Source organism: Apodemus sylvaticus, chromosome 21 (genome assembly GCF_947179515.1).
Source record: "Apodemus sylvaticus chromosome 21, mApoSyl1.1, whole genome shotgun sequence".
Lineage (NCBI taxonomy): Eukaryota > Metazoa > Chordata > Mammalia > Rodentia > Muridae > Apodemus > Apodemus sylvaticus.
Window position 1 is genome coordinate 46,312,596 of NC_067492.1, and position 23,998 is coordinate 46,336,593.

The window sequence follows — 23,998 nt, forward strand, 5'->3', positions numbered from 1 at the left end:
GGGTGGCTCTATGAGGACCGGAGTGTCCGAGAGGCTTGCTCCTTAGTTACCATGGAAACATGGGTGTTAGTAACACACAACACCAGAGCACTGGAGCATCCTCTACCAGGTTCACATAGAGATTCTGAGACCTGGGCACTCATTTCATCGATTCTGAGGGGCTCTCTTGTTCTGGTCTATAGTTCTCTGAAACTGAGCTACATCTTCCAGTCACACTGTTTCGTCCTTTGTTGCTTATAAATTGCTTTAGGACTGAAGACCTCTGACCAGTGGATTACAGTCTAGATCTAGGGGGTGGGACAGGCATTGAGATTTCACAGACTCCACCATCCGACACAGCTTGGATTTAGGAATACAATTGCCTGGGTTCAAATCCTGGGTTCATCCTTTATAAGCTCTGTGACCTGGGAAAAGTTCCTTCACCTCTCTGTCCTTTGTCATAAATGGATAACGGGGTTAACTCAAAGATGTCTACACACCAAAGCCTCCTGGCAGGAAGCCGTAATCCCCTGTTTCCATAACCAGGACAGACAGAAGATGATTAGTGGAGGAAAATAGACACGTAAAAATAGTGTACAAGGACAGGTCACATCGAGGAATGATGAGCCCGAGTTTGCACAGCTCCGTAGGGACCTAATTAGGCAGCGTAAAAGCAGGTCAGGCTCAGATAAAGAACAGTCCCCTTGGGGTGTCCTGTGGGGTCAGGCGACAGGCCTGGGGACCACGAAGGTTCAAGAAATCAGCCCTCCGAAATACAATCTGGGCCTTTCTAGGTCAAAGGCATGACTATCCCTTACCCCTAAGCCACTTCTAAACAAGGGTAGCAAACTGGTCAGAACGACTCTGGGAGGCATAAAAGATTTAGGAGTTCTCAAGGGGGCTTCAGGGGAGAGTCAGGTGGTCTACACCCTTGCCAGGACCACACCCTTTTCTGATGATTCCTTAGAGGTTTTCCAGGTCCCGGGGCTCCCACCTTCCAATGCTCATGCTCAGTTTAAGCAAATCCTGAAAATCTGGGTAGAGTCCAGTAGACAACCCCCCTGAGGGTCCTGGCTGGGCTGAGAAAGCTGGATAAGCCATATGTGTTAGAGGGGTCTTCTAAAAAACAAGCCCTGGGTAGATGGGAGGAAAAAGAACAGGAAAAGAGGAGAGAGAGAAGGGGGTGGGGGTCAGGGGCCTTGAATCCCCCAGTGTGGGTTGTGGGTGTGGCTCAGTGGGTAGAGTCCCTGCTGACTTTGTGTAAGCCCCAGAGTTCTCTCTCTAGCACTAGAGGGAGGAGAGGGAGAGGCCGGCACCGTCTGTGCGACACATGCGGTTCTAAGGTTCCCGACTTGAAGGTGTGTATCACATGGGCATCCTGGGCTGTGCTCACAGGGTTAACTACACCTGCTGTCTCTGTGTGGCTCTGTCCTGGTCTCCTGCCTTCTCCACCTGCACTTCTTCAGACTTCCTGTGTCTCACTTAGAAATAGCAGCCTGACTTCTGGCTTTGGCCTCTCAGGCTGGGCAAGGCTGGTTATGTTCTGTGTCCCCTTCAAAGGTTTGTGTCATAGGAGGCCGGACTATACAGTGGGAACGCTGTCCTTGCTGCTTGTCAGTCTGTCTGTCTGTCACTGGCTATATCTTGCTGTCCGTCTTTGCATTTATATCTATTTCTGCCTGTCTCTAACTTTTCTGTGCTTCTTCTTTCTATTTTACTACTGTGTATGTGCATGCATGTGTGCACACACACAGGTGTGCATGTATATGTGTGTGTGTGTGTAAGTGTGTGCATGCCTGTGTCACAGTGCTCCTGTGGAGTCAGAGAGATTTTGGGAATCCGTTTTCTCTTTCTATTGCGTGGGTTCTGGAAATCAACACAGGTTTCCAGGCTTAACACCCGAGCCATCTAGCTAGTTCCTCTCTCTTTTCTTTTTTAGATGTCTGTCTGTCTGTCTGTCTGTCTGTCTGAGCTCCCCTTGCTGTAGGTGTGACCACAGCCTCCACAAGACATTTCTTTCAACCCCATGTCGTTCACCTGGAGGTTCTGCCAGAGCTAAGCCAAAGCAGGCCCTGACAGACCCTTCGTTCCCTCAGCTGCCTCGGGTCTCCTGCTAACACCAGGCTAATGGAGGTGCCGTTGGCGGCAGCAGCTGCATGGCCCCTGTTTCAGCTGCAGAAATGACCACAGGCAAGGGCAAGTTCAAGAAGGACCAAAGAAGCCATCGGAGAGCAGATTTCCGAGAGCTGCACTCACAGAGGAAGTCGGAGAGCCACTCGGGCTGGTTGTAGTGGACAATGGCGACGCACAGCGTGTTGAGGGCTACCAGACTGAGCACGGTCCAGTAGAAGGCCTGAGTTTTGACCATGCGGCGGATGTAGAAACGCATTCTTCTTTCCTTTTTGTGAAAAAAAGTTGAGTTCTCCAGCTTGGCACTTTTGATGCTAGCTCTGGCGAAGGGAGACCCTGTCAGGGAAAGGATGGAGAGGGTGAGACCCAGGATAGTCCTCAGTGAGGAAAACACATGAGAGGGCAAAACAGAACAGGGTGCTCTGCCGAAAATTCCCAGTGGGGGAGCCACATGCTCCCAGGCCCCCAGGCTGAGGGGGCCGGATCTGGGTTTCCCGGCGCACCATGCGGTCTTCCCACCTGCGGTATCATGTGACTCTCGGGAGTCTATTGCTCTTTAGATGTTCAAATTGGGCGCTCAGTTGGCGGTCCCTGGGGAGCTGCTCTTGCGAGGCGCCGAGCTGGGGGACAAGATGGAGGCAGAATTCCCACCCACACGAAAGCTGGCACTCAAGGAAAACACGCATGAACAGGTATTTGGGGCCAAGGGATGGCTAAGTCGGTAAGTGCTTGCCCCCAAACCACAAAGATCCAAGTTCAACCCTAAAACTCACACCAAACCGGGACCAAGTGGAGGACACTTGTAAACCCAGTGCTTGTGACAGTGTGACAGGAGACTCACTGGCCAGCCAGTCTGGCTTAGCTCCAGCCTGGCAAGAGACCAGATCTCTAGGGAGAAGGGCGGCATTCGTGAGGAGGTCACCTCAGGCGGCCCTCCAACCTCCAAACACGAAAATATAACAATCCAGTGACACAGCAGGACTCCGTGTCCTCCTCTGGCCTCTATGTGCAGGTGGGGTGCACACACCTGCACACACGTGGATGTATACACACCATATACTCTAGACATTTACTTTATGTAAATGGGAGAGAAGAATTATTTTAAATATTTAAAAATAAATATTTATTTTCACGTGGGGTGTGTTTATGTTTGTGTGTGTGCACATGTGCCATGTGTGTACAGGTTCTCATGAGGACAGAAGACTAGGGTTACTGGCAGCCATGACCACCTGATGTGGGTATGGGAACTGATTCAGATCTATTCTGTGCCTTAAAACCTCAAGCATCTCTCCAGGCCCCAAATGTAGTAACTGATGGAAGCCTCTACCTACAGAGGCTTCCCTTTCCTCAAATGCTCCATATTCTGCATCTTATTTTCTTTTACTGTTTCTTTACTTTTTTGACAGTGTCAAGACTGGAACTCAGGGCCTTGTACACAGTAGGTATGCACAGTACTACTGAGCCACGCCCCCCCTTTAAAAAATAATTACATCTAAAATTTTTAATTACATTTTATACAAGAAGATACAAACTGAAGATAATTGTGGATTACATAATTGTATTTTACTATTTTTATGTACATTTGTGTACGTGCAGGTGCGTGTGTGCGTGGGTGTGTGTGCATGTGTGTGTGTGTGCCATAGAGCTAGGCTGCTGTGAACTTCTGTATGTAGGGCTAGGAATGAAGCCAGTCTTAGAAGGGCAGTGAGCATTCTTGATATTGCTCTGTCTGCAGCCTCTGCAGGTGGCCTGAAGCATGTCTACACTGCAGCATGCCTACACTGCAGCGCGCCTACACTGCAGCATGGTTAGTCTGTGCCAGTTACCATGTGTATTACTTTACTGTTATGGTTTGCATCTTAAATGCTTCCAGCCTCTTAGCATAAATGCGAGGTGACGGACACCATGAGATGGGCCTAGAGGGATGTGCTGGTTGGTTTTCGGTCAATTTGACAAATTAGATGTATCTGGGAAGAGGAAATCTTAATCAACAAAATGTCTCTGTAAGATCGGCCTGTAGGCTAGTCTCTGGGGGCATTTTCTTAGAGACTGGTGTGGAAGGGAGGGCCCAGCCCACCGTGGGCAGTGCTATCACTGAGTCCTCGGGTTTACAGGAAACCATGGTCCATGCATTACTTCTGCCTTGAGTCCCTGCCTTGACTTTTCCTGACCTCCCTCTCTCCTCACTGCTGCTATGACGGAAGCAGTTGCTTCTGCCACACAAAGGGGACAGAAATGAGTGACAGCTGACAGGAACCGCCCAGCTATGAGCCAGAACAACCCTTCTTCCCTCCTTACAAGTTGATGACCTCAGTGTGTCAGTGACAGAAGAGCAACACACCCACATGATTTTCTTTTGTCTCTCAGCTTGCATGTGTGCCTGTGTGCATCTATGCATGTATGTGTGTGTGTGTGCACTCATACATGTGTGCATACCTACATGAATTCTTATGCCTGTGTGCACCAGTGTGCATGTGTGTACCAGTGTGCATGTGTGCACCAGTGTGCATATGTGTACCAGTGTGCATGTGTGCACCATGTGCATGTGTGCACCAGTGTGCATGTATGCGCCATGTGCATGTGTGCACCAGTGTTCATGTGTGTACCATGTGCATGTGTGCACCATGTGCATGTGTGCACCAGTGTGCATGTGTGCACCATGTGCATGTGTGCATATGGGAGCCAGAGGTCTTCAGGTACCATCCACATTTTTTGTTTTTGTGAGACAGGGGTTGGAACTTGCCTTCTAGGTTAGACTGTCTAGCCAGAGAGCCTCAGGGACACGCCCGTCTCCATCTTCTCCAGGCTGTGACTATGAGCATGCACCATTACACCCAGCTCTCTGTACACAGATGCTGGAGGGTGAACCTCAGGCCCCCAGGCTTGTACGGACAGCACTTTAACTACCTAGCCATCTTCCCTGCATCCCTAGCTATTTTAAAGGATGTAACACACTGCTACACATTGTCTGGCCACATCTTACAATGAAGGAACTTGTCTTTTCTAGCAGACATCTTATCCCCACCCAGGTCCCCTTCCTTGCCCCACAGTCAGCTCCTCAGTGTGAGAAACCCTGCTAGGGGCTGCTCACCTACTAATTCACAGCACAGTGGGGCATGTGAAGAAGCACTACAGTAGAGTTTCCTTCTCAGAGCTCTGGGATCCCAGATATCCCTTCTGGGCAATCTAGAAAGCTCGTGGTTAGCATGGGGTCTCCTTCTTTGTGGTTGAGCAGACTTGCTGCCTGGTTGAAACCTACCATGGGATATCAAACTACAGACTGTCTTGGGGTCCATTTAAAAAGTTGAAAGACATTGTCTTTTCTTTCAAAAATTTTCTATGTATACAAAGTGACACTTGTATATGCATTCACAAGCATGGTACGGACATGGGCAGCTTTGGATGCCATCCTCAACTTCTACCTTGTTTGAAAAGGGTTTTTGTTTATTGATTGTTTGAGACAGGGTCTTATTATGTAGCCCTGGCTGGCCTGGACCTCACTAAGAATACTGGTGTGGTCTTGAACTCATAAAGATCTGTCTCTGCCTCCCAGTGCTGGTATTAGAGTGTGTGTCATCATCTCCATTGAAATTCTTTTTTGTTGTTCGATGCTGGCTACCTGGCCTTTAAGTCTCACTGATGTGCTAGAACTACAGACACACGCTACCGACTCTGGTTTTCCATGAGCTCTGAGACTCAAATTCAAGTCCTCACGCTTGCAAGGCAAGGCTTTACAACCCCCCCACCCCGCCCCCCAGCCGTCCCCTCGGCCATCACAGACTTTTAAATTTGGAGCTGAGTAGAAGAGTGGACTCCCAAGGCACCCACCCGGCTGTGCCCTCAGCTCAGCAAAGGCAGGGAAACAAAGAATAAAAGTTGTATAGACAGTAGGCCAAGGAATCGATCTATACTCAAATCATGCCAAGTGAAATATCATAAACAAGGAGAAGCATCACAGATTAATGCCCCCACCAAGAGCATCCGAGAGTCTCAGTTTCTCCTCGTCCTAGTCAGCGTGGGGTTGGATCAACTTTTCATGTCTGTCAGACTGAAGGATGAAGACCAGAAACTCACTAGGAGTGGGCACCCATCTAACTCACAAGCTCTCAACTTGGGTTCCCAAGTACACAACAATTCAGACAAAGGTGCTCGCCGGTTAAGATAAAGAAACAGAGCAAAAAACTGGGGCTTGCAAGATGCACAGCGCTGAAGGGGCTTGCCCCTCCTCTCAGCCTGATGACTCAAGTTTAATCTCGAGGACCCACAAGTTGTCTTCTGGCTTCCATACATGTATGGTAACATGCACGCCTACACATGAGCATATGTACATAAACACACATTTGTAGTTTTGTTTTGGTTTTGATTTTTTGAGGCAAGGTCCTATTATGTAGCCGGGGCTGACCTGGATCTCTAAGTAGACCAGGTTAGCCTCAAACTCACAGAGATCTACCGGCCTCTGCCTCGGAGCGCTGGGACTAAAGCCTCCAGGTCTGGCCAGACTTTATTTTTACTTTATGTGTGTGAGTGTTGTCTGCATGTGCATCTGAGGAGGCCAGGAAAGAAGGTCAGATCTCCATTCTCTTCAGGGGTTTGGGGGGGAGTAGACCGCCAGGCATGGTGGACGGCAGCAGTAGAGGCAGAGGCAGAGGCAGAGGCAGGTAGATCTCTGTGAGGTCTAAGACAGCCAGAGTTACACAGGGACCATGTGAGTCAAAAAAAAAAAAAGGAGGAAGAGGAGGAGGAGGAAGGGGAGGAAGAGGAGGGAGAGAGGAAGGGGAGGAGGAGGAAGAAGAGGAAGAAAAGGAGAAGGAGAAAAGACTCTACAATGAGTCCTCAAGGCCGATGCTGACTGAAAACAGGAAGAAGAAAGAACCTACCCAGAGAACATGACCAGGTGCGCCCACAAATAGAAACGGAAGTAACAGTCACTGTAAATAAACGTGTGCTCTGCCAGAAATGGAAAGCGAGCTTTAAAACAGCATTACAAACGTCCTTAACTGGCAAAGGGAATGTGCAGAACCAGGGTGGGGGCCAGCGGGAATCTGTGTCCCCGGAAAGTTCAGGAACGAGTGTCCCGAGAGTCAGGCAGTCATTCATAGCTTTACTCCTGTAAGTATCCCCGGGAGCACGCCCACAGGGTGTGGGGAGCCCGCCCACAGGGTGTGGGGAGCCCGCCCACAGGGTGTGGGGAGCCACAGTGAATGTGCACAGCAGGGTTCCTACTCAGAGTAGCTGGCTAGGAGGCTCTGTAGAGCCACTCCCGGGGGAGCCAGAGAGCCTTGAGAGGAAAGATGGCCGAGGGCAGGGCGCTCTTAGAGGGGTGTGCTTGCATTGACACCTCTTGTGCCCCATTGCTCCTCCCAGCATGCCCAGCGCCAGCCCGTGGCACTGCTAAAGAGACACCTTTCCAGCCACTCTGCTGCCATCCCCTCCGAGAAGCCTTCTCTGACCACGCGACTCAGGTCAAGCATGGCGGCCAGCACCTTTATCTACCAATTCATCTTGCTACTCCTTTTAATTTTCTTTAGTGTGTGTGTGTGTGTGTGTACTTGCATGTCCGTGGTAGCATCTGTGTGGGCAGATGTCTGCAGAGAGGCTGGAGGACAGCCTGAGGGAGCACCCTCCGGACACCACCCGCAGCCCTTTGAGGTGGGGTCTCTCACTGGCCTGGCGTTCACTGGTTAAGCTAGGCTGGCTGGCCAGCGAGTCTCCGGTCAGCGCTGGGATCACTAACGTGCTCCACTCCGTCCTCGCACTTGGACTAGGTGTTTGTGCTTTTGAGGCAAGCACTTTCCTGACCGAGCCATCCCCGAGCCTCAAATCTCCGTTTAATGTGTCTTCTCCTTGGGTGAGAACTTTCACAGGGATGGGAGTTCTGCCTGTCTGGTGCTTCACCCAGCACTCATACCCCGTTCACTGGCCAGTGACCCCAGACGGACGCTCCTAATCTGAACATCTATGTGCTCCCAGGGTTAAACCTTCGCACGCCATACAACACCACATGTGGAAAAGTCCATCTGGGGCTGGCAAGGAGGGGAAAGCACCTCAGAACTCCAGAGTTGTCTTCTGGCACCCACAGTGCTGTTGTGGCATGCGGGACTGTCCCTGATATATCATACGCAACAAAATAATAAAAAACTTTAAAAATCCGTTATTTCCTGCACAAAACTGTGTTTTAAAATTACAACGTAATTTATCTATTGTGTGTCGGTGTGTAATGTGCAGCGAGTGTGGAGGTCTGAGGACGACTTGGGAGACTCGATTCTCTCCTTTCAACAACACCGACTCTGGGTATCGAACTCAGGTCATCAGGCTTAGCAGCAAGCACCCGTCCTTGTTACGCCATTTTGTCTGCCCACAAAATTATTGTTGTTGTTATTTTTAATACCTATTTTAGACAGAGTTTCTCCATGGAACTCTTGTTACCCTGGAACTCAGAGAGAGATTCGTGTCCTGGAACTTAGAGAGGATTAAATGCCTACACCACCACACCTGGCCACACAAAAATATTTAAAGGAGTCTAAAGTTACCTTTAAGGCTCTGTGTCTGAGAAATAAGTGAAGATTCGTTTTAGACTTCGGTCCCCTGCCTAAGACACCACCTGATATATACCGAAATATCCCCACATCTGGAAAAGCCCCGGAGTCTGAAGCAGTTCAGGTACAGAGGAATTTTGCTGTGCTATGTTTGTTTTTGAAACAGGGTCTCAGGGCTGGCTGGGAGCTCCCTTTGTAGTGCAGGCTGCCTCTAACTCACAGCTGCAGCTGCCTTTGCCTCTGCAGGGCGGAGAGAAAGGTGTGCGCCACCATGCCCTGCTGTGCCCAGGGGTTTAGAGTAGGTCACTCAGCCAAGCTGACTCGGAAGCAGGATAGAAATGAGCAGAATTTGGATTTACACCTACAATAAAGAGCTTCGAGGAAGCTGGAGAGACGGCTCAGTGTTAAGAGCACTGGGATCTGAGGCTCTCTCCTGCCTGACGCCCGCTTCTGTCAAGCAGCCATACCAGCAAATAGAGTGCTCGGATGCATAACATACGGAAACAAATGCATCTTTAGACGATTCACGGGACTTGTTGAGTTGAGACACTATAATGGTATTAGGAGACAGAATCCAGCCAGATGTGAAAAACAGAAAGGCTGAGTGAGGGTCGTTGTTCTCATCACAATGAAAGCCACCACATTCTGACAGGGTCAGCAGAAGCAGTTTAAAGGCCCACACCCAGCCGCCCGGCCTGTAGGGCTGAGCCTGCCGTGCCAGGGTGACGGGCAGTGACTGGTGCAGAGAGAGGGACTTACCCACAGACGCGATGTCGGCCAGCTGGTCCTCCGCCTCCTCAGGGTTGAGAAGGTCCGTCTTGCTTTTCTTCAGAGTAGCTCTCCGAAGAGCTCCAACAAGGGAAACATGGCGAGAGAAGACAGCGTTACCCTTTTATGCCAGGATGGCGGCAAGATGGCAGGATGCCACGCCCTGTACACCTGCACTGCCACGCCCACTGCTCCACAGCATGCCACTCTACACACGTGCAAGCCACCGCTGCGGAAGGTGAGGTGGCTGTGCTTCAGGGAGTCCAGACAAGAGTCCAGTAGTGTCCAGCCTGAGTCCAACGTCCAGGCTCAGATACACTATTTTCAGTCTGTTCTGATTTTATTATTTCCTTTAGTTAACGATTATTATTTTATGTGTATGGGTGTTTTGCCTGTGTGTGTGTCTATGCAGCACATACGTGTAGTGCACACAGAGGCCAGAAGGAGGCGCCTGATTCCTTGGGACTGGAGTTATGAAAAGTTGTGATCTACCATGTAAATGCTGGGAATTTAACCCAGGTCCTCTGGGAGAGCAGCCAGTACTCTTAATTACAAAGCCATTTCTCCAGTCCTGTTTGTTTTTGAGACAGGGTCTCAGCACATAGCTCTGACTTCCCTGGAACTCACAGAGACCCACCTGCTTCTGCCCTGGAGCCCTGAGATTACAGGCTATAGGTGTGCACCACCATGCTGGCTCTGATCTATGTTTATATTCAGAGCAAGGTTCACTTCCTGGAAGTCCTGGGACAGAAGACATAGTCCATCCCTTAACCTAGCACACATGTGCTGGGTCAGTTGGGGTTGTGGTAATTGTCCAGTGCTACGGCTTGCTCCTTAAATCTCGCCAGTGGATATACACTCTGACAGAGACTTAAAGTCCCACAGGGAATCTCTTCCTATTCTCAATTAAAGGATCTAGGAATTTTGATTTATTTTTGATATTTTGATATTTAAAATTTTGCTCCTATTTTTTGTTGCTACATAAAATAGTGGGTTTTTTGTTTTTGTTTTTTTTAAGATTTAAAAAGAAATCAGGAACGTGTTTTTTGTGCACATGAGTGTAATTCTTATGGAGGCCAGCAGAGGGCGTCAGACCCTCTGGAGTTGGAGCCATAGGGGCTCTGAGTCGTTTGATAGGAGTGCTGGGAGGGAAGCTGGGTCCTCTGGAAAAGCAGAGAGTGCTCTTAGCTGAGACTCCCCGGAACAGTGGGCCATTTTCACACACCTGTGACACTGGACTGGGCTCCTATCTGTCCCCTTCTGCTCTCCCTGTGTCTACTGCTCCCACTGCAGGCTAGGGCTGGGATCTAGGAAGCAGCTGAGCTGGGGATCTGGCTGGTTGGAATGGACCATATTAGTCAAGGACAGTGGGGTGGGGGTGCTCCCACTGAAACTTGATTTTCTCTGCCTCTCATTATGGTTTTTTTTATTTTTTATTTTATTTTATTTTATTTTATTTTGGCAGTGCTGAGGATGAAACCCAGAACTTTACGCCCGTGCTATTGCCAGTCTACACCTCTAGCTAGCAGGTGGAATCCTGCCTCTCATGATTGTACCGTGTGTGTGTGTGTGTGCATGTGGGTGTGCACATGCACTTCTTTCTGTACTTCTATCATGTGGGTCTTGGGAATGGGCCTAAGGTCATTAAACTTGAACGCAAACACCTTCATCCACTGAGCCACTCCGCCAGGTCCATCATGTCCATTTTATAGAAGAGAAAAACTTTGGTCTCAGAGCACACGATTCAAGGAGAAAGTGGGAAGTCAGGAGTGGACCCACTCACCTCAGGGAATTCTGAAATCCCTTTCAGAAGCCCAGGACTCAATTATTCAAATTTCTGTGCACAGCCCAGCCTCACATCTCTTCCTGCCCTGGCCTATGCTACCCTCTAGAACCAGTTACCTGTGCCCAGCCCCAGCCAACCCCACTCCCCTGGGATTCAGCTCCATGCTGGGCTCAGGACAGTTACCATCAAAAGGGTGCCTCTGCTCCACGTCTGTCTCGTCCTCCGCGAGGATCACCTCTTCTGAGGAGAAGAGCAGAGTTAAGGTCCTGCCTGAAGGACTTTCGAGGGGCCATAGGTGTGCGCCACAGGCCCCGTTCTATTGTGGATTCTTGCTGCTAATCTCTGGGGCTGGCAATTTGGATCCTCTTTCTCTTCCCACAGGCACCTTCCCTTGCAGGTGTGACCCTGGGCTGTCCGTGGCTTGGGATATCCATTCCTAGACCCCAGGATGAAAGGACCTCACCTGCTTTTGAGATCCATTCCATGTATCCATTGAGCTCACGTTCAATCTGCTGTTGTCTTCTGAGCTTCAGAAAAGCCCTCCTGTTCTCCACGCGTTCCCTTTCTTTGGCAAACTCCCTGCAGAATCACAAAGAAGCCAGGGGTTGATGGTGTTGGGGCTCGGCCAGTAAATACACATCTATCAGGCACAGAGCCCTGGGTCCTTCCCCAGCACAGCACAACCCTGACATGTTAGTGCCTGCCTGTTATCCCAGCCCCCAGAAGACGAGGCAGGGGAATCCCAAGATCAAGGTCATGCTTGGCTAGATTAAGGCTATCCTGGGCTATACGAGACCCTGTCTTAAAAACAAACTGAAAAAAAAAAACTAAAACAACAACAACAAAAACCCACCCCACTGATTCCCCCAACAAAACAAAAACAAAATCAGATTCTGTGGTTAGGAAAACTTTTATATGTGAGTTTGGGGGTTCATCGAAAGGCAGTGATTCCCAACCTCAGGAGGGAGTCCTCATCTTAAAGGCTGGGTATTTCTGACAGTGCACACACTTCACAATGTCCCCACTGGATCAAAAAGGCAAGAGCTTAAGGGCTTGGAGCTAAGCCAGCAATGGCTGCCACACATTGGACTGAATCCCAGAACACCTGGCTAACACCACGTCTGCCCTCTGCCCCTCCCGCTGCTCTCTGTGCTGATAGGCTCTGCTTCCTCCTGTTTGGATCCTGGGCATGCTGTCTTGTGAGTATCAGGCAGTCATCTTGAGACACGGGCTATCTGCCAGCAAATTCCTTGGAGAAGGAAGGCGGAGTGGGAACCTGGAAGTGTCTGCGGTTATTGCGGCAGCATCAAGCTGCACCGTGTGCTCCAGACTTCTTTGGTGAGAAATATGAAGTCCATTTATAATTAACTTTTTTTAAAAAATTAAAGTAATTTTGGGGATTTGGGGATAATCTGTATTAGGAAAATGCATTTAAAATGCTTCTTTTTAATTTGTGTGTATGTGTGTGTGCTATGTTTGTTCAGGCGTTCTTGGAGTCTAGAAGAGGATGACAAATTGCCTACAGGTGGAGCTACAGGTGGTTTATAAGCTGCCCAATGTAGGCCACTGAACTTGGGTCCTCTGCAATAGTAATAATCACTCTTTTTTCTCTTAGATATATGTGCACAAGTGTTTTGCCTGCGTGTAGGTGTGTGCCTGGTGCCGGAGGTCAGAATAGGTCATCAGACCCCTTGGAACTGGTTCTGGATGGTTCGGAACTATCATATGGGTGGTGGGAATCAAACCCCCGTCCTCTGCAGGAATAGCAAGTGCTCTGCTGAATTATCTCTCAGCCCCCCTCTCTTTTACTGAGATGGTTTTTCTATGTAGAGTGGTCTGATCTGGACATCTACTTGCCTTTGCTTCCAGACTTCTGGGCTCAGAGGTGTCCATCAGCAGATCACCTAGCAGTAAGCATGCTTAACTGCAGAGAGAGCAGTATCTCCAGCCCCAAGGAAAATGGAGTTTTGACTTTGGTGTGTGTGTGTGTGTGTGTGTGTCTGTTGGTGGTGTTTTGTTCTTATGATACAGGGTCTCATCCTGTAACCCAGCTTGGCCTGGAACTGATTATGAAGTAGACTTGTGGCATTCCTCCTGCCTCAACTTCCTGAGTGCTGGCATTATATGTATGAGTCACTATCCGTAGCTTATTAATTATTTATTTAATTTTCAAAATCTTCATTTACTTGCATTTTATGTATATGGGTGTTTTGCCTACATGTATGTCTGTGCACTGTTAGTGTGTCTGGAGATCAGAAGAGGCTGTTGGATCCCCTGGAACTAGAGTCACAGATAGCTGTTGGCTTTCGTGAGGGTCGATCCAGGTCCTCTGGAAGCGCAGCCAGTGCTCTAACTGCTGAGCCATCTCTCCAGCCCCACGGTTTATTTTTTGAGGCGGGGGTTTTGTTCCGAAGCTCAGGGTGACCTGGAGCTCAGGATTCTCTTGCCTATGCTGGGATCAGAGACTAGAACTACCACATGTGGCTTGTGTGCTGTGGGAAGGAGAAACCCAAAGAATTGTTGTTTTTAAATTATTCTTTCTTATATTTATTTATTTTTATTTTATATGTATAGATTTTTCCCTACATGTATGTCTGCATACTATGGGTGTGTGGAACCCACAGAGGCCAGAAGAAAGTATTGACTTCTCAGATCCGGATTTTCAGACTTGTCAAGCAGCCACATGGGTGCTGTGAATTGAACCTGGGTCCTCTGGATGAACAGCCAGTGTTCTTAAACTCTGAGCCGCCTCTCCAGCCTCCCAAAGTTTTGGTTTATATATGTTTAAAAACGCACAAGAAAACCCACAAGGGCTTCTTCTTTGGCTGCCCCAAGCAGCTTACAGTCTATGCAGCCGCCTATGGTTTGCCAACGAGAATCTCACTGACTGAAACCAGGGGAGAAGCTTTTTCAGTAGGACGCATGGGGCGGAGAGTGGAGTAGCAGACTTACCCAGACAGCACACCCAGCACGAGGTTCAGCATAAAAAAGGAGCCGATGATGATGAGGGGGATGAAGTACAACCAGTTCCAAGTGTTCCCTGAGGCATCGTTGCTCTGCAGAGCAGAAAGAGGGAAAGCATGTGAGACTGGAGGGTGACTCAGGTGGGACTGACGAGCAGCAGCAGGGTTAGCTTCATGCCTTCTGTGATTTTGTGTTAAATGCTTTAGACTTGCAGAATCCTGGTGCTCTGGAAGCTAAGCGAGGGGCATGGGGGGGGGTAAAGCTTAGATGTGTGTTTGTGGGAAGATCACCAAGATACTGCCAGGGGACAAAGTGGTCTCATGTCACACACAGTTCTCAAGGCATCTGGGAGCCAAGGTGATGCCCAAGATGATTTTGAGTCTGAAATGAGAAGGAAACACACACACACACACACACACACACACACACCACTAAAATGGAGAAATAAATGAATCCCTAGTTCCCACATTTGTTTCTACATAGTCACCATTTCCCCTTAGAGGAAACATATGAATGGCCTCAGATTCTTATGGTCTGGCCACAACACAAAACCATCCCTAGGAAGTGCCCAGCTAATTCTGCAGGGAGAAGCAGTCCACAAATAGATTATTCTTAAAATGGAGAACAGAAAACGGAAAGAGAAGAATGAAAGATGGAGACAAATATTCAAGCAGCAATGGAAGGAGTGGAATGAAAGGGAGAGGGGAGAGTTGGCTGTAGAGATGGTTGGTAAGAGTATTAAGAGAGTATTTACTACATGCCGGTCCTCCTAAATGCACTCATCTATATTTAATCCACTATTTCTGTTTCATGAGGCCCTGCACAATCACCATTGTATTTTTATAGCTATAATGGAGACTGAGAAAGACAACCAACCAACCCAGAGTCACAGAGAGCCAGATGTGTATTTTGAATATCCAAATCTGTGGGCCTGACTTGTGTGCTGAAGAACATTCTCCTACAGTCTAGGAAAGGTAGATCCTCCCAGTGGCTGATCACCTGGGACACTTGGAAAACCCCGGGGTTCTTAAGTGTGGCTTTAAAAGCTCATCTTTAGAAGTAATCATAAATACAATAGGAGGAAAGCTAAAATGCAAAATATTGACATCACCAGTCTCTAGTGAGGCTGTGGAAACACTGGAACGTTTAGGTCATGCTGACACAAGAACTCCATAGCACATTAGGGTCCTGAGGCTGCTGTAACAAAAGTCACAAATTGAATGGCTTAAAAAAAAATAGAAATCTATCTTACAGTTCTGTAGGGTGAAACTTTAAGGTCAATTTGTGGACTTGGTTGGCTCTTCTGATGACTGGACAAAAATGTATTTCCTGTCTCACTCCAGGCATCTATCCTGTATCACTCCATCTCCAACTCTGCCTTCATCGTAACATGGTCTGCTTCGTATGCGTGTTTGTGGCTGTATTTACCCTTTTAATAAAGACATCAGCTGTAGCTGGTCTTTGCTACTTTGCGGGTTCTTTTTTTCCACCCTTTATTTCCCCTGGTTTCACCCCCATCACTAGATAGGAGATAAAGAAGGATAGAAGGGAGAGATAGAGATCTTCGGATCTAATTTCTTTTTCCTGTTTCTTCTTTGAGCACAATGACTAGTGAACAGAAACCCACCCCCGAACGACCAACAACCACCCACTCCACCCCTCAGGCCCTAGCATTTATGTACTCTCAACATGATGCAATCGCAGAAACTATCTGCAGCTGACAAAACCACGCCTTGGCTGGGGCATGAGACAAATCATAGTCAGCAGCTGCAGACAGCCCAAAGCAGCCCCATATTAAAACAAAAGAAACCCAAACTCCAGAACTGTCACCACAATTGGTTCTATTGGTTTAGGGTCTTCTACTGACTGACGCCAGTGTAACGACTATTTCAGAATCGAGCCACATTTGAGCCCCTGGGGGTGGTAGTAAGATTTTTCACTAGGATTTGTTGTTATTTGTTTGCCTTTAACTTTGTGTTGATGGGGATGAAACACAGTGCCTTGTGCATGTGACACAAACACGGTAGAACTGAGCCACATACCTGTATCTTTTCTTGGGTACGGTATCAGAATGTAGCTCAGGCTGACTTAAAAGCCCTGATCCCTTTTCCTGAGCTGAGAGCTAGGCATTACCACACCAAGATAATGTAAGCTTTGAGAGGATAGAGCACAGTTTCTCTGAGAATTAACTCAATAATTTCTACTGAAACTAATTTGTGCATTGTCACGCCTTAGCCATGCCACTCCCAGATGGTTACCCTTAGGAAATAGGAACCTATGTCCACTCCAGGCATGCACAGGAATGTTCACAGCAGACAACAGGAGAATGCTCCACACTGGGAACAATCTTGAATACTATCACCAGGAGGCAGTGTACAGGAGTGGAATTTTATCTGATGATGGGATGCCACTGGAACCTGTACCACAACAATACCAAGTGGAAATCTCTACACACACAGACAGCATGCATATGTGACTCCATAATCAGACTCAGTATGTACATGTTGTATAGGAATTTCCTCTGAGATAAAACTAGGCACTTTAGTTTCTTAGTAAGACACATGATGTTCTAAGGGGAGGCGAACAATTCCATCTTGCAGGAAGTAAACAACTCAAAAGCTTTAGGAAGTCCCTGAAACTGATCAGATTCACTAGGCCCCTCCCTCCCAAGTAAGGGCTGCTGAGAGAATCTCAGATAAGCTGAGCTGCTTAGAAGCAGAGTTGCCTGGAAGAAGCAGATTAGTCAAGCTACTTGGAAGAGACTCAAACCACAGAGCCATTTTCACTGCTGACCTCACTGCAGGTGTAGGGTACCCCAGGTCTTCAAGGTTCAGCTTCTGTGAGCTGTCGCCATTGTGGATTGGGCTTTGGTGGTATCCTTACTTTAGTTCCCTATCTGACCTGGGTAGATGTTTGTTTACATCTCTCCATGAACAGTGTCACATGACAGTATAATCCACCCTGTAGCCAGACACAGCATGAAAAGGCTAACTATTGTGTGAAGATACCTGTGACCCCAGCTACATAGGAAGCTGAGGCAGGATGACTTGAGCCTAGGATTGCAAGATCCACCCAGAGCGCACAGACTGTCTCAACATCTAACCAAGTGCCTTTAATCCTGGCCCTGTCTACATACTGAACTCCAGGAAAGCCAGATCGATGAACAGTGAGACCCTGTCTCAAAAAATAAAAAAGTTAAGGCAGGGCTTGGGAGTGTTGCTCAGTGCTACACCAGCTTGCAGGACTCTGGGTTCCATCTTCCGCGAAAATGAGGAGACAAATAATTAGATAACCGCATTTACTGTTAAGGTATGCACTCCAATAACCAAAACAAAAATTCACTTTTAATCGTGGGCACAGACAGGGCTCTGGAGAAAATGGCTGACCGAGACCCCAGTTCACACCTTTGTCCTGCCCACGCATCCCAGTGCTTCAGAAAGATTCTGAAGAGAGAATGAAGTCACTGGGATGTGCCGGACAGAAGGCAGCACAGCTCGCTGGAGCCGGAACTTCTTGTTTGAGTTCCTCAGGCTAAATTTAGCCTGAGAGGCAGAGCCAGAAGCAGCCTGCTAGAAGAAGGGCTCTGGGCTGTCACATGGGGCGGCTCATTTGGGGACAAAGCGGGGTGGTAGGGGAGTGGTTAGAGACCCCTTCATGACAAGGTAGTTCTTCTCCTCAGTTGTACTTGCCTACACGGAGCTCCCTGACAGGGCTTTCAGACAATCATGTGTGGAATTTGGACCTATTAAAACTGACTAAAATCCTCTTGTGAATTCCAAAACACAGTGTATATTCATTTGTCCTCTCGGGTGGGAAACTGAGGCCCAGAGAGGCAAACTCACATGCTCACTGTCCTTTGGTTTGTGGAGTCCTTTGTGAAGGTGTGTAAGCCAGAACTCCCAGATCCTGTGAGTGACACCTGGAGTCTCTGCAGGTGTTACCATGTCTAGATGAAGTCATCAGGGCAGGCCCTAACCCTATGACCGGTGTCCTCTTATAAAGGGGGCAGTCAGGACACAGGGACAGACACACACAGAAGGACAAAGCTAGGGGGCGGTGAAGGCAGGGATGGAAGACTATGAGCTAGGGAGGAGACTGGAAAGGATTCCATCCAGGTGTTGGTGTCTGAAAGCTCACACAGCCCTGCTGAAATCTTGACCGTGATCATTTGGCCTCCAGAGCTAGGACAGAACAAATTTCTGTTGTTTTAAGTCACTCGGCTTGTTGGAGGAAGGGACAGGAAAGGACATGTCCTTTAGAGACGCAGCCCTGGCGCCCTGCTTCCTCACCTGAGCTCTGACTGGCACTATCTACCCAGGTGTGAGTTCACCCTCGAGCTGGCCTGCACCCTCACCTCCATTTCCCAGCTGGGACCACATTCAACACAGCATCTGTTCTGGGCCACATGTTATATGCAAGCAATTGCTGGGGTAAAAACCCAACAGAAGCAACTCAAGGGAGAACGTGTGTTTGAGCTCAGAAGTTAGCAGTTTGGTTCCTCACGGTGCGGATGCCAGGGCAGCAGGGGTTTGAAGCAGCTGCCAAGCTGCACCTAGGAGGCAGAGACATGTCTGTTTCTCCTTTTAGATCCCAGCCTCTGGAAGGGTTTGTTCCCCCTGGTGGCCACTGAAGGCCTTTCTTCCTCAGTGAGCCTAACCAAGATAGTCCTTCCCAAGTGTGCCTAGAGGTTTGTCTCCTGGGAGACATCCTGTCACATTGACAACACTCAACATCATTTCTCGTCCTGCTCCTTTAAGCAGTGCTCCGCCATTCACGTATCTGTATCTCCACACTTGTGAGAAACCCCAATAAGTTTGTTGGTTTGCTAACCGGGACTCTGGTGGAATCTCTCCGTCGGCTTGTCAAGGCTTCCCTATCTAGAGTGAGCAGCCATCTGTTGATTTTCCCAGGAAATGTTAACTGCTCCACGTCACCCAGGTGGACAGCAACATGGGCTACCCAGCCATTCTGCTTTCAAATTGCTTTGAACTCACTCCACTTCCGGCCGCACTCAGCCGCGTGTCTCATGTTGATAACAAGAACCTGAGGAGCCTGACTCGTCGTGAACAGTGCTGAGTCCTAGTGTGGCGTCCAGAGCCTAGTGAGCCTTCACAAACACTTCAGGCAAATTAATGCCTGAATCCCAGAGAAATCCTTAGGTGCCTCCCTTCTTTTGAGCCTGGTTCATTCAGACAAAAAAACAACCAGCCGGGGGTGGGGGGGTGGTGCACCAAATTCTTTAATCCCAGAATTTGGGAGGCAGAAGCAGGCGGATTTCTGAGTTCGAGGCCAGCCTGGTCTACAGTGTGAGTTCCAGGACAGCCAGGGCTACACAGAGAAACCCTGTCTTGAAAAACAAAGCAAAAACAAAACAAAATGAAAAAACCAACCAACCAAACAAACAAAACACATACCTCCAATAGAGAAAATGTTAAAAAAAAAAAACCAAACAAACCCAAAAACTCAACTTCTCCAAACCTCTCAATTTAAGAAAACAACTCCACACATTCTGAGATAAAGAGGAAGTGGATTTGTCAAGGTTTGGTACTGACTTTGAAGGAGGCCAAAGGCCTCAGTTTATGTTTATCATCATATTGGTTTCTTCCTGACTGTTACTTTTTTGGGGTGGGTAATGTCCTTTCCCATCCCCTCTCAGTGCTATGGCAGCTTGGTCAATCAGTTGTTGGGTTTGTGGTCCTGTAAGGCCTCGGCTGCCCTGTAAGTCCTCGGCTGTCCTGTAAGGTCTCGGCTGTCCTGTAAGGCCCCGGCTGTCCTGTAAGGCCTCGGCTGCCCTGTAAGGCCTCGGCTGCCCTGTAAGGCCCTGGCTGCCCTGTAAGGCCTCGGCTGCCCTGTAAGGCCTCGGCTGTCCTGTAAGGCCCCGGCTGCCCTGTAAGGCCTCGGCTGTCCTGTAAGGCCCCGGCTGCCCTGTAAGGCCCCGGCTGCCCTGTAAGGCCTCGGCTGTCCTGTAAGGCCTCAGCTGCCCTGTAAGGCCTCGGCTGTCCTGTAAGGCCCCGGCTGCCCTGTAAGGCCCCGGCTGTCCTGTAAGGCCTCGGCTGTCCTGTAAGGCCCCGGCTGTCCTGTAAGGCCTCGGCTGTCCTGTAAGGCCCCGGCTGTCCTGTATGGTCGTGGCTGCCCTGTATGGCTGTGGCTGCCCTAGGTCCCTACACCTACTCTGAAGCTTCAGTGTCCCTTACAAACCCAGGACACTCCTGCCGCAGGGCTTTTGTCCTGCGCTTTCCACCTGCCTGGATTGTCCTTTGAGGAAGGCCCATGGGCTCCCCTCCCCTCTGTTAGGTCTTCTCAGGGGAATTTCCACCTATCCTTAGCTAGTCTGTGACCTTTGATGGGTTAATTTCCCTCAGCTCATGATTCTTTTATGTCGTCTCAAACACGCCATGTCTATATGCTTTCTCGAATATGTGTGTATATGCAGGTTCATGTGTGCGGTTAAGTGAGGGGAGCCTTGGCTACCATCCATCCCGAGAACTGACCACCTCCTTTGAGACAGGGTTTCTTACTGTTTTGGGGCTTGCCCAAGTAGGTGGGCTATTCCCATAGATTCTCATCTCTTCACAGTTCTGTGGTTACAGGCATGGGGAACCTTCCCTAGGGGTCAGATTCAGGTCTTCCTGATAGCAAGGCCAGTGCCTCATTGATGGGACTTCTGTAAAGTAAGACTGGACTGACGTGCAGCCTGGCTCTGTCTGTGTGGCCCGCACTGAGCATAAGATAACGTTTTCCCACTGTCTTTGATTTACCATCTATCGGTTTTGCCCATGAGCATGCGAGCTCCTCAGTGTCTTCACTGAGTACTCAGTGGTCCTCAGTCACCACCCAGGAGGTGGTGCTAATATACATACACACAGTAGGCATTCACAGGATGCTGCACACTGTAGGCACTCAGTGAATGCATGTTGGGCGAATGAATGAGTCACCCAGAGCCACTTGATTTGAAATGGAATGCGTATCTGTGAGAGAGAAAAGGCTTAGGCCATAGGTTCACCCCTGCTGCTTGTGATCATCAGGTGTGAGTTTAAATTAAATTTAGTAAACGGTTTTGCTGTTTCTTTGGACAACCAAAGGAAAGAGAAGCAGTAAAAGAGGATCATGGGGACAAACACAGAGAGGAGGAAGGAAAGGAAACAGGGGGAAGAGAGGAGGCTGAGGAAGAGGAGGAGGGCAAGGAGGAGAGGAAAGGAGAGACAGAGAATGCATAAGAAAACAATACAGAAACGAAACACATATGGGAGCAACACAGAGAGGGCTGGCTGCAAGGAATAGTGCCCAGTGTTTGGATTAGAACCAACCCTGTTCGTGTCAATTGTCTGGGAGACTCAGTAGACTCACCCCCCCCCCCCCGTAAGTCTGTTTCTCATCTAGAAGATGGCATCAAAACCACAAAACTACACCTTAACACAGACTGTTGTTTTCTTATTTTGTTTTTGTTGTTTTGTTTTCTAGGGCAGGGTCTTGCTTTGGTTGGCTTGCTTGTAGCTTACCGTGTAGAACAGACTGGTCCCAAATTCAGATATCTACCTGCCTCTGGTTCCTGAGTACTAGGAATATAGGCATGACATGATCAGCACAGGCTGGATTTTTTTGTTTGTTTTAAAACGATTTTTATTATTTTAATTGTGTGTGTGTGTATGTGTGTGTGTGTGTGTGTGTGAAATAGGTGCACATGAATGAAAGTGACCACAGAGGTCAGAGGTCAGAGGTGTGAGGTGTGAGATAGAGTTATAGGTAACTGTAAGTCACCTGGTGTGTGTAACTGGGAATTGAACCCAGGTCCCCAGGAAGAGCAGTATGTGCTCTTAACCATTAAGCCATCTCTCCAGCTCCAAGAGCAAGGCTGTTTTTGAATCACTAACACTGGGAAACAAGGAAGTAGTGGACTGAGCCACCCAGTGGAGGCTGAGGATTTCGGTTACTTGCTAAACTATCACTTTCCGACTAACGTAACTGCAGGTGCCACTGCGAGAGCCACTACACCTCAGAGAGCTACACAGTGTCTTTGAAACTTGGTGCTGCCATGAAGCCACAAGACGTACATGACCCACTGCCACATGAACTGCTGCAACAGCTGGCTGTTGATGTTCCATAATGGTTTTAGAAAGAAAGCTATCTGTCTGTCTATCTATTCATCTATCTATCTATCTATCTATCTATCTATCTATCTATCTATCTATCCCTACCTACCTATCTATCTATATAATATTATGTGTTCCCTTGGAGATGAGAAGAGGGCATCAGATCCCTTACAGCTATAGGCAGTTGTGAGCTACCTAGTGTGGGTGCTGGGAACCCATGTCCTCTGCAAGAACAGTATGCACTTTTAACGTGTGGGTCATCTCTCTAGCCCTCTTTTGTCTTGTTTTGAGATAGTGTCTTACTAAGTGGCCTATCCTGATCTCAAGCTATCAACCCTCCTATCTCAGGCTCCCCAGTGCCTGAATGACAGTTCTGAGCCACCACACTCGACTCACAAATCTGCATTAAAAATATGAGAATTGCAATATAATTGGCTCTGTCCCTCATCTTGCTGTGTGTATGTGTGCATACATGACTGTATATGCATGTGTATGTATGTGTGAATGTGCATGTGTATATATGTATAAACACATGCACTTTTTAGATATATGTATATGCATGTGTACATGTGTATATATATGTGTATGTACCTGCATGTGTACGTGTGTGTATGTCTGTATATTCATGTATGTGTATGTATATGCATGTGGGCATATGTGTGTGTATGCATGTGTAGGACACACGACAGCTTGGGGTATTGCTCCACAGGTGTTGTCCACCTTTTATTTTTAGGCAGAGTCTTTCACTGGCCTGGAGCTTGATGATTAGGTTAGGCTGGCCGGTCAGCAAATACTGGGGTCCTCCTGCCTCCACCTCCCCAGCTCTGGCGTTACAAGAGCAAGCTACCATGCCCAGTATTTTTGCATGGATTCTGTGGGTCAGTCTCAAGTCCTCATACTTCTGCGGTAAGTATTTTCCCATTTGAGCCATCTCCTCATCCTAATTTCAGTTTTAAAAAGCCACTCTAAATGAATTTAGCTTTTGACTCTGCAATCCTTCTTTGGGGAGGTAGATCCTCCAGACTCCATCTTCATCTACAAAAGCATGGAAAACCCACAATGCAGCAGGGCTCATGGCTGCCGAGGACCTGAGTTCGGTGGTGGTGGGGGCATCCCGACACGTCTCTCTAAGAGACTGAGCAGATAAACTGTGGGTAGCAACACGATGGATACCATGCTGCTTTACCAAGAGTGAGAACGCTGTCTTTCCACATAGAACATTCTAGAATATGATGTCAGGAGAGAGAAGGAGTGATGGGAAAAGTGTGACCTTCTGGCATTAGGATGGACAACACAGATGAAAGGAATGCATGGGCATGTGTGTACAGTGTGCACACGTCACACGCCTGTGCATGATGCAGCCTTCCAGTTTTGAACAGGGTCTCTCTCTCCTCTCTGGCGCTTGGAGCTTTGGTTAGTCTAGTCATCCAGCTTGCCTACGAATTCCATCTGTGTTTACTGAGCACTGCAGGTACAGGCACTACCCACTTGGCTTTCACATTCACGTGAGGATTCACACCTGGTCTTCACACTTATGTCACAAGCACTTTATCTACTGAACCATCTCCCCAGCCCAAGCAATAGATCTTCTCATGCAGTCTGTTCTCCATCTCTGTGGTCAGAAATCATCAGAAAGTGACGCTCCTCTGTACCGAGCACACTCAAACACTTCTTGCCCGTGCTCTCTGAGCTACACAGCAGGAACCACACCTGTGGTATCCATGTAGCAAAGGTTGGCACAAAGT

The 23,998-nt window shown here is 48.5% G+C and overlaps 1 protein-coding gene across 4 annotated transcripts in view; it reads right to left on the reverse strand.

Moving 5' to 3' along the window:
* Cacna1a (calcium voltage-gated channel subunit alpha1 A) overlaps positions 1–23,998 on the reverse strand; it is a 231,115-nt gene that overhangs the window by 99,656 nt on the left and 107,461 nt on the right. For 3 of the 4 annotated variants that reach the window (XM_052166368.1, XM_052166366.1, XM_052166365.1), the window contains exons 7-11: positions 14,152–14,255; positions 11,663–11,778; positions 11,377–11,439; positions 9,405–9,494; positions 2,236–2,445 (exon numbers count right to left, since the gene is read on the reverse strand). In XM_052166368.1, coding sequence (XP_052022328.1) covers positions 2,236–2,445; positions 9,405–9,494; positions 11,377–11,439; positions 11,663–11,778; positions 14,152–14,255 — 583 coding nt within the window. The remainder of the gene's footprint in view (positions 1–2,235; positions 2,446–9,404; positions 9,495–11,376; positions 11,440–11,662; positions 11,779–14,151; positions 14,256–23,998) is intronic. The other variant, XM_052166367.1, reaches the window with a different exon arrangement.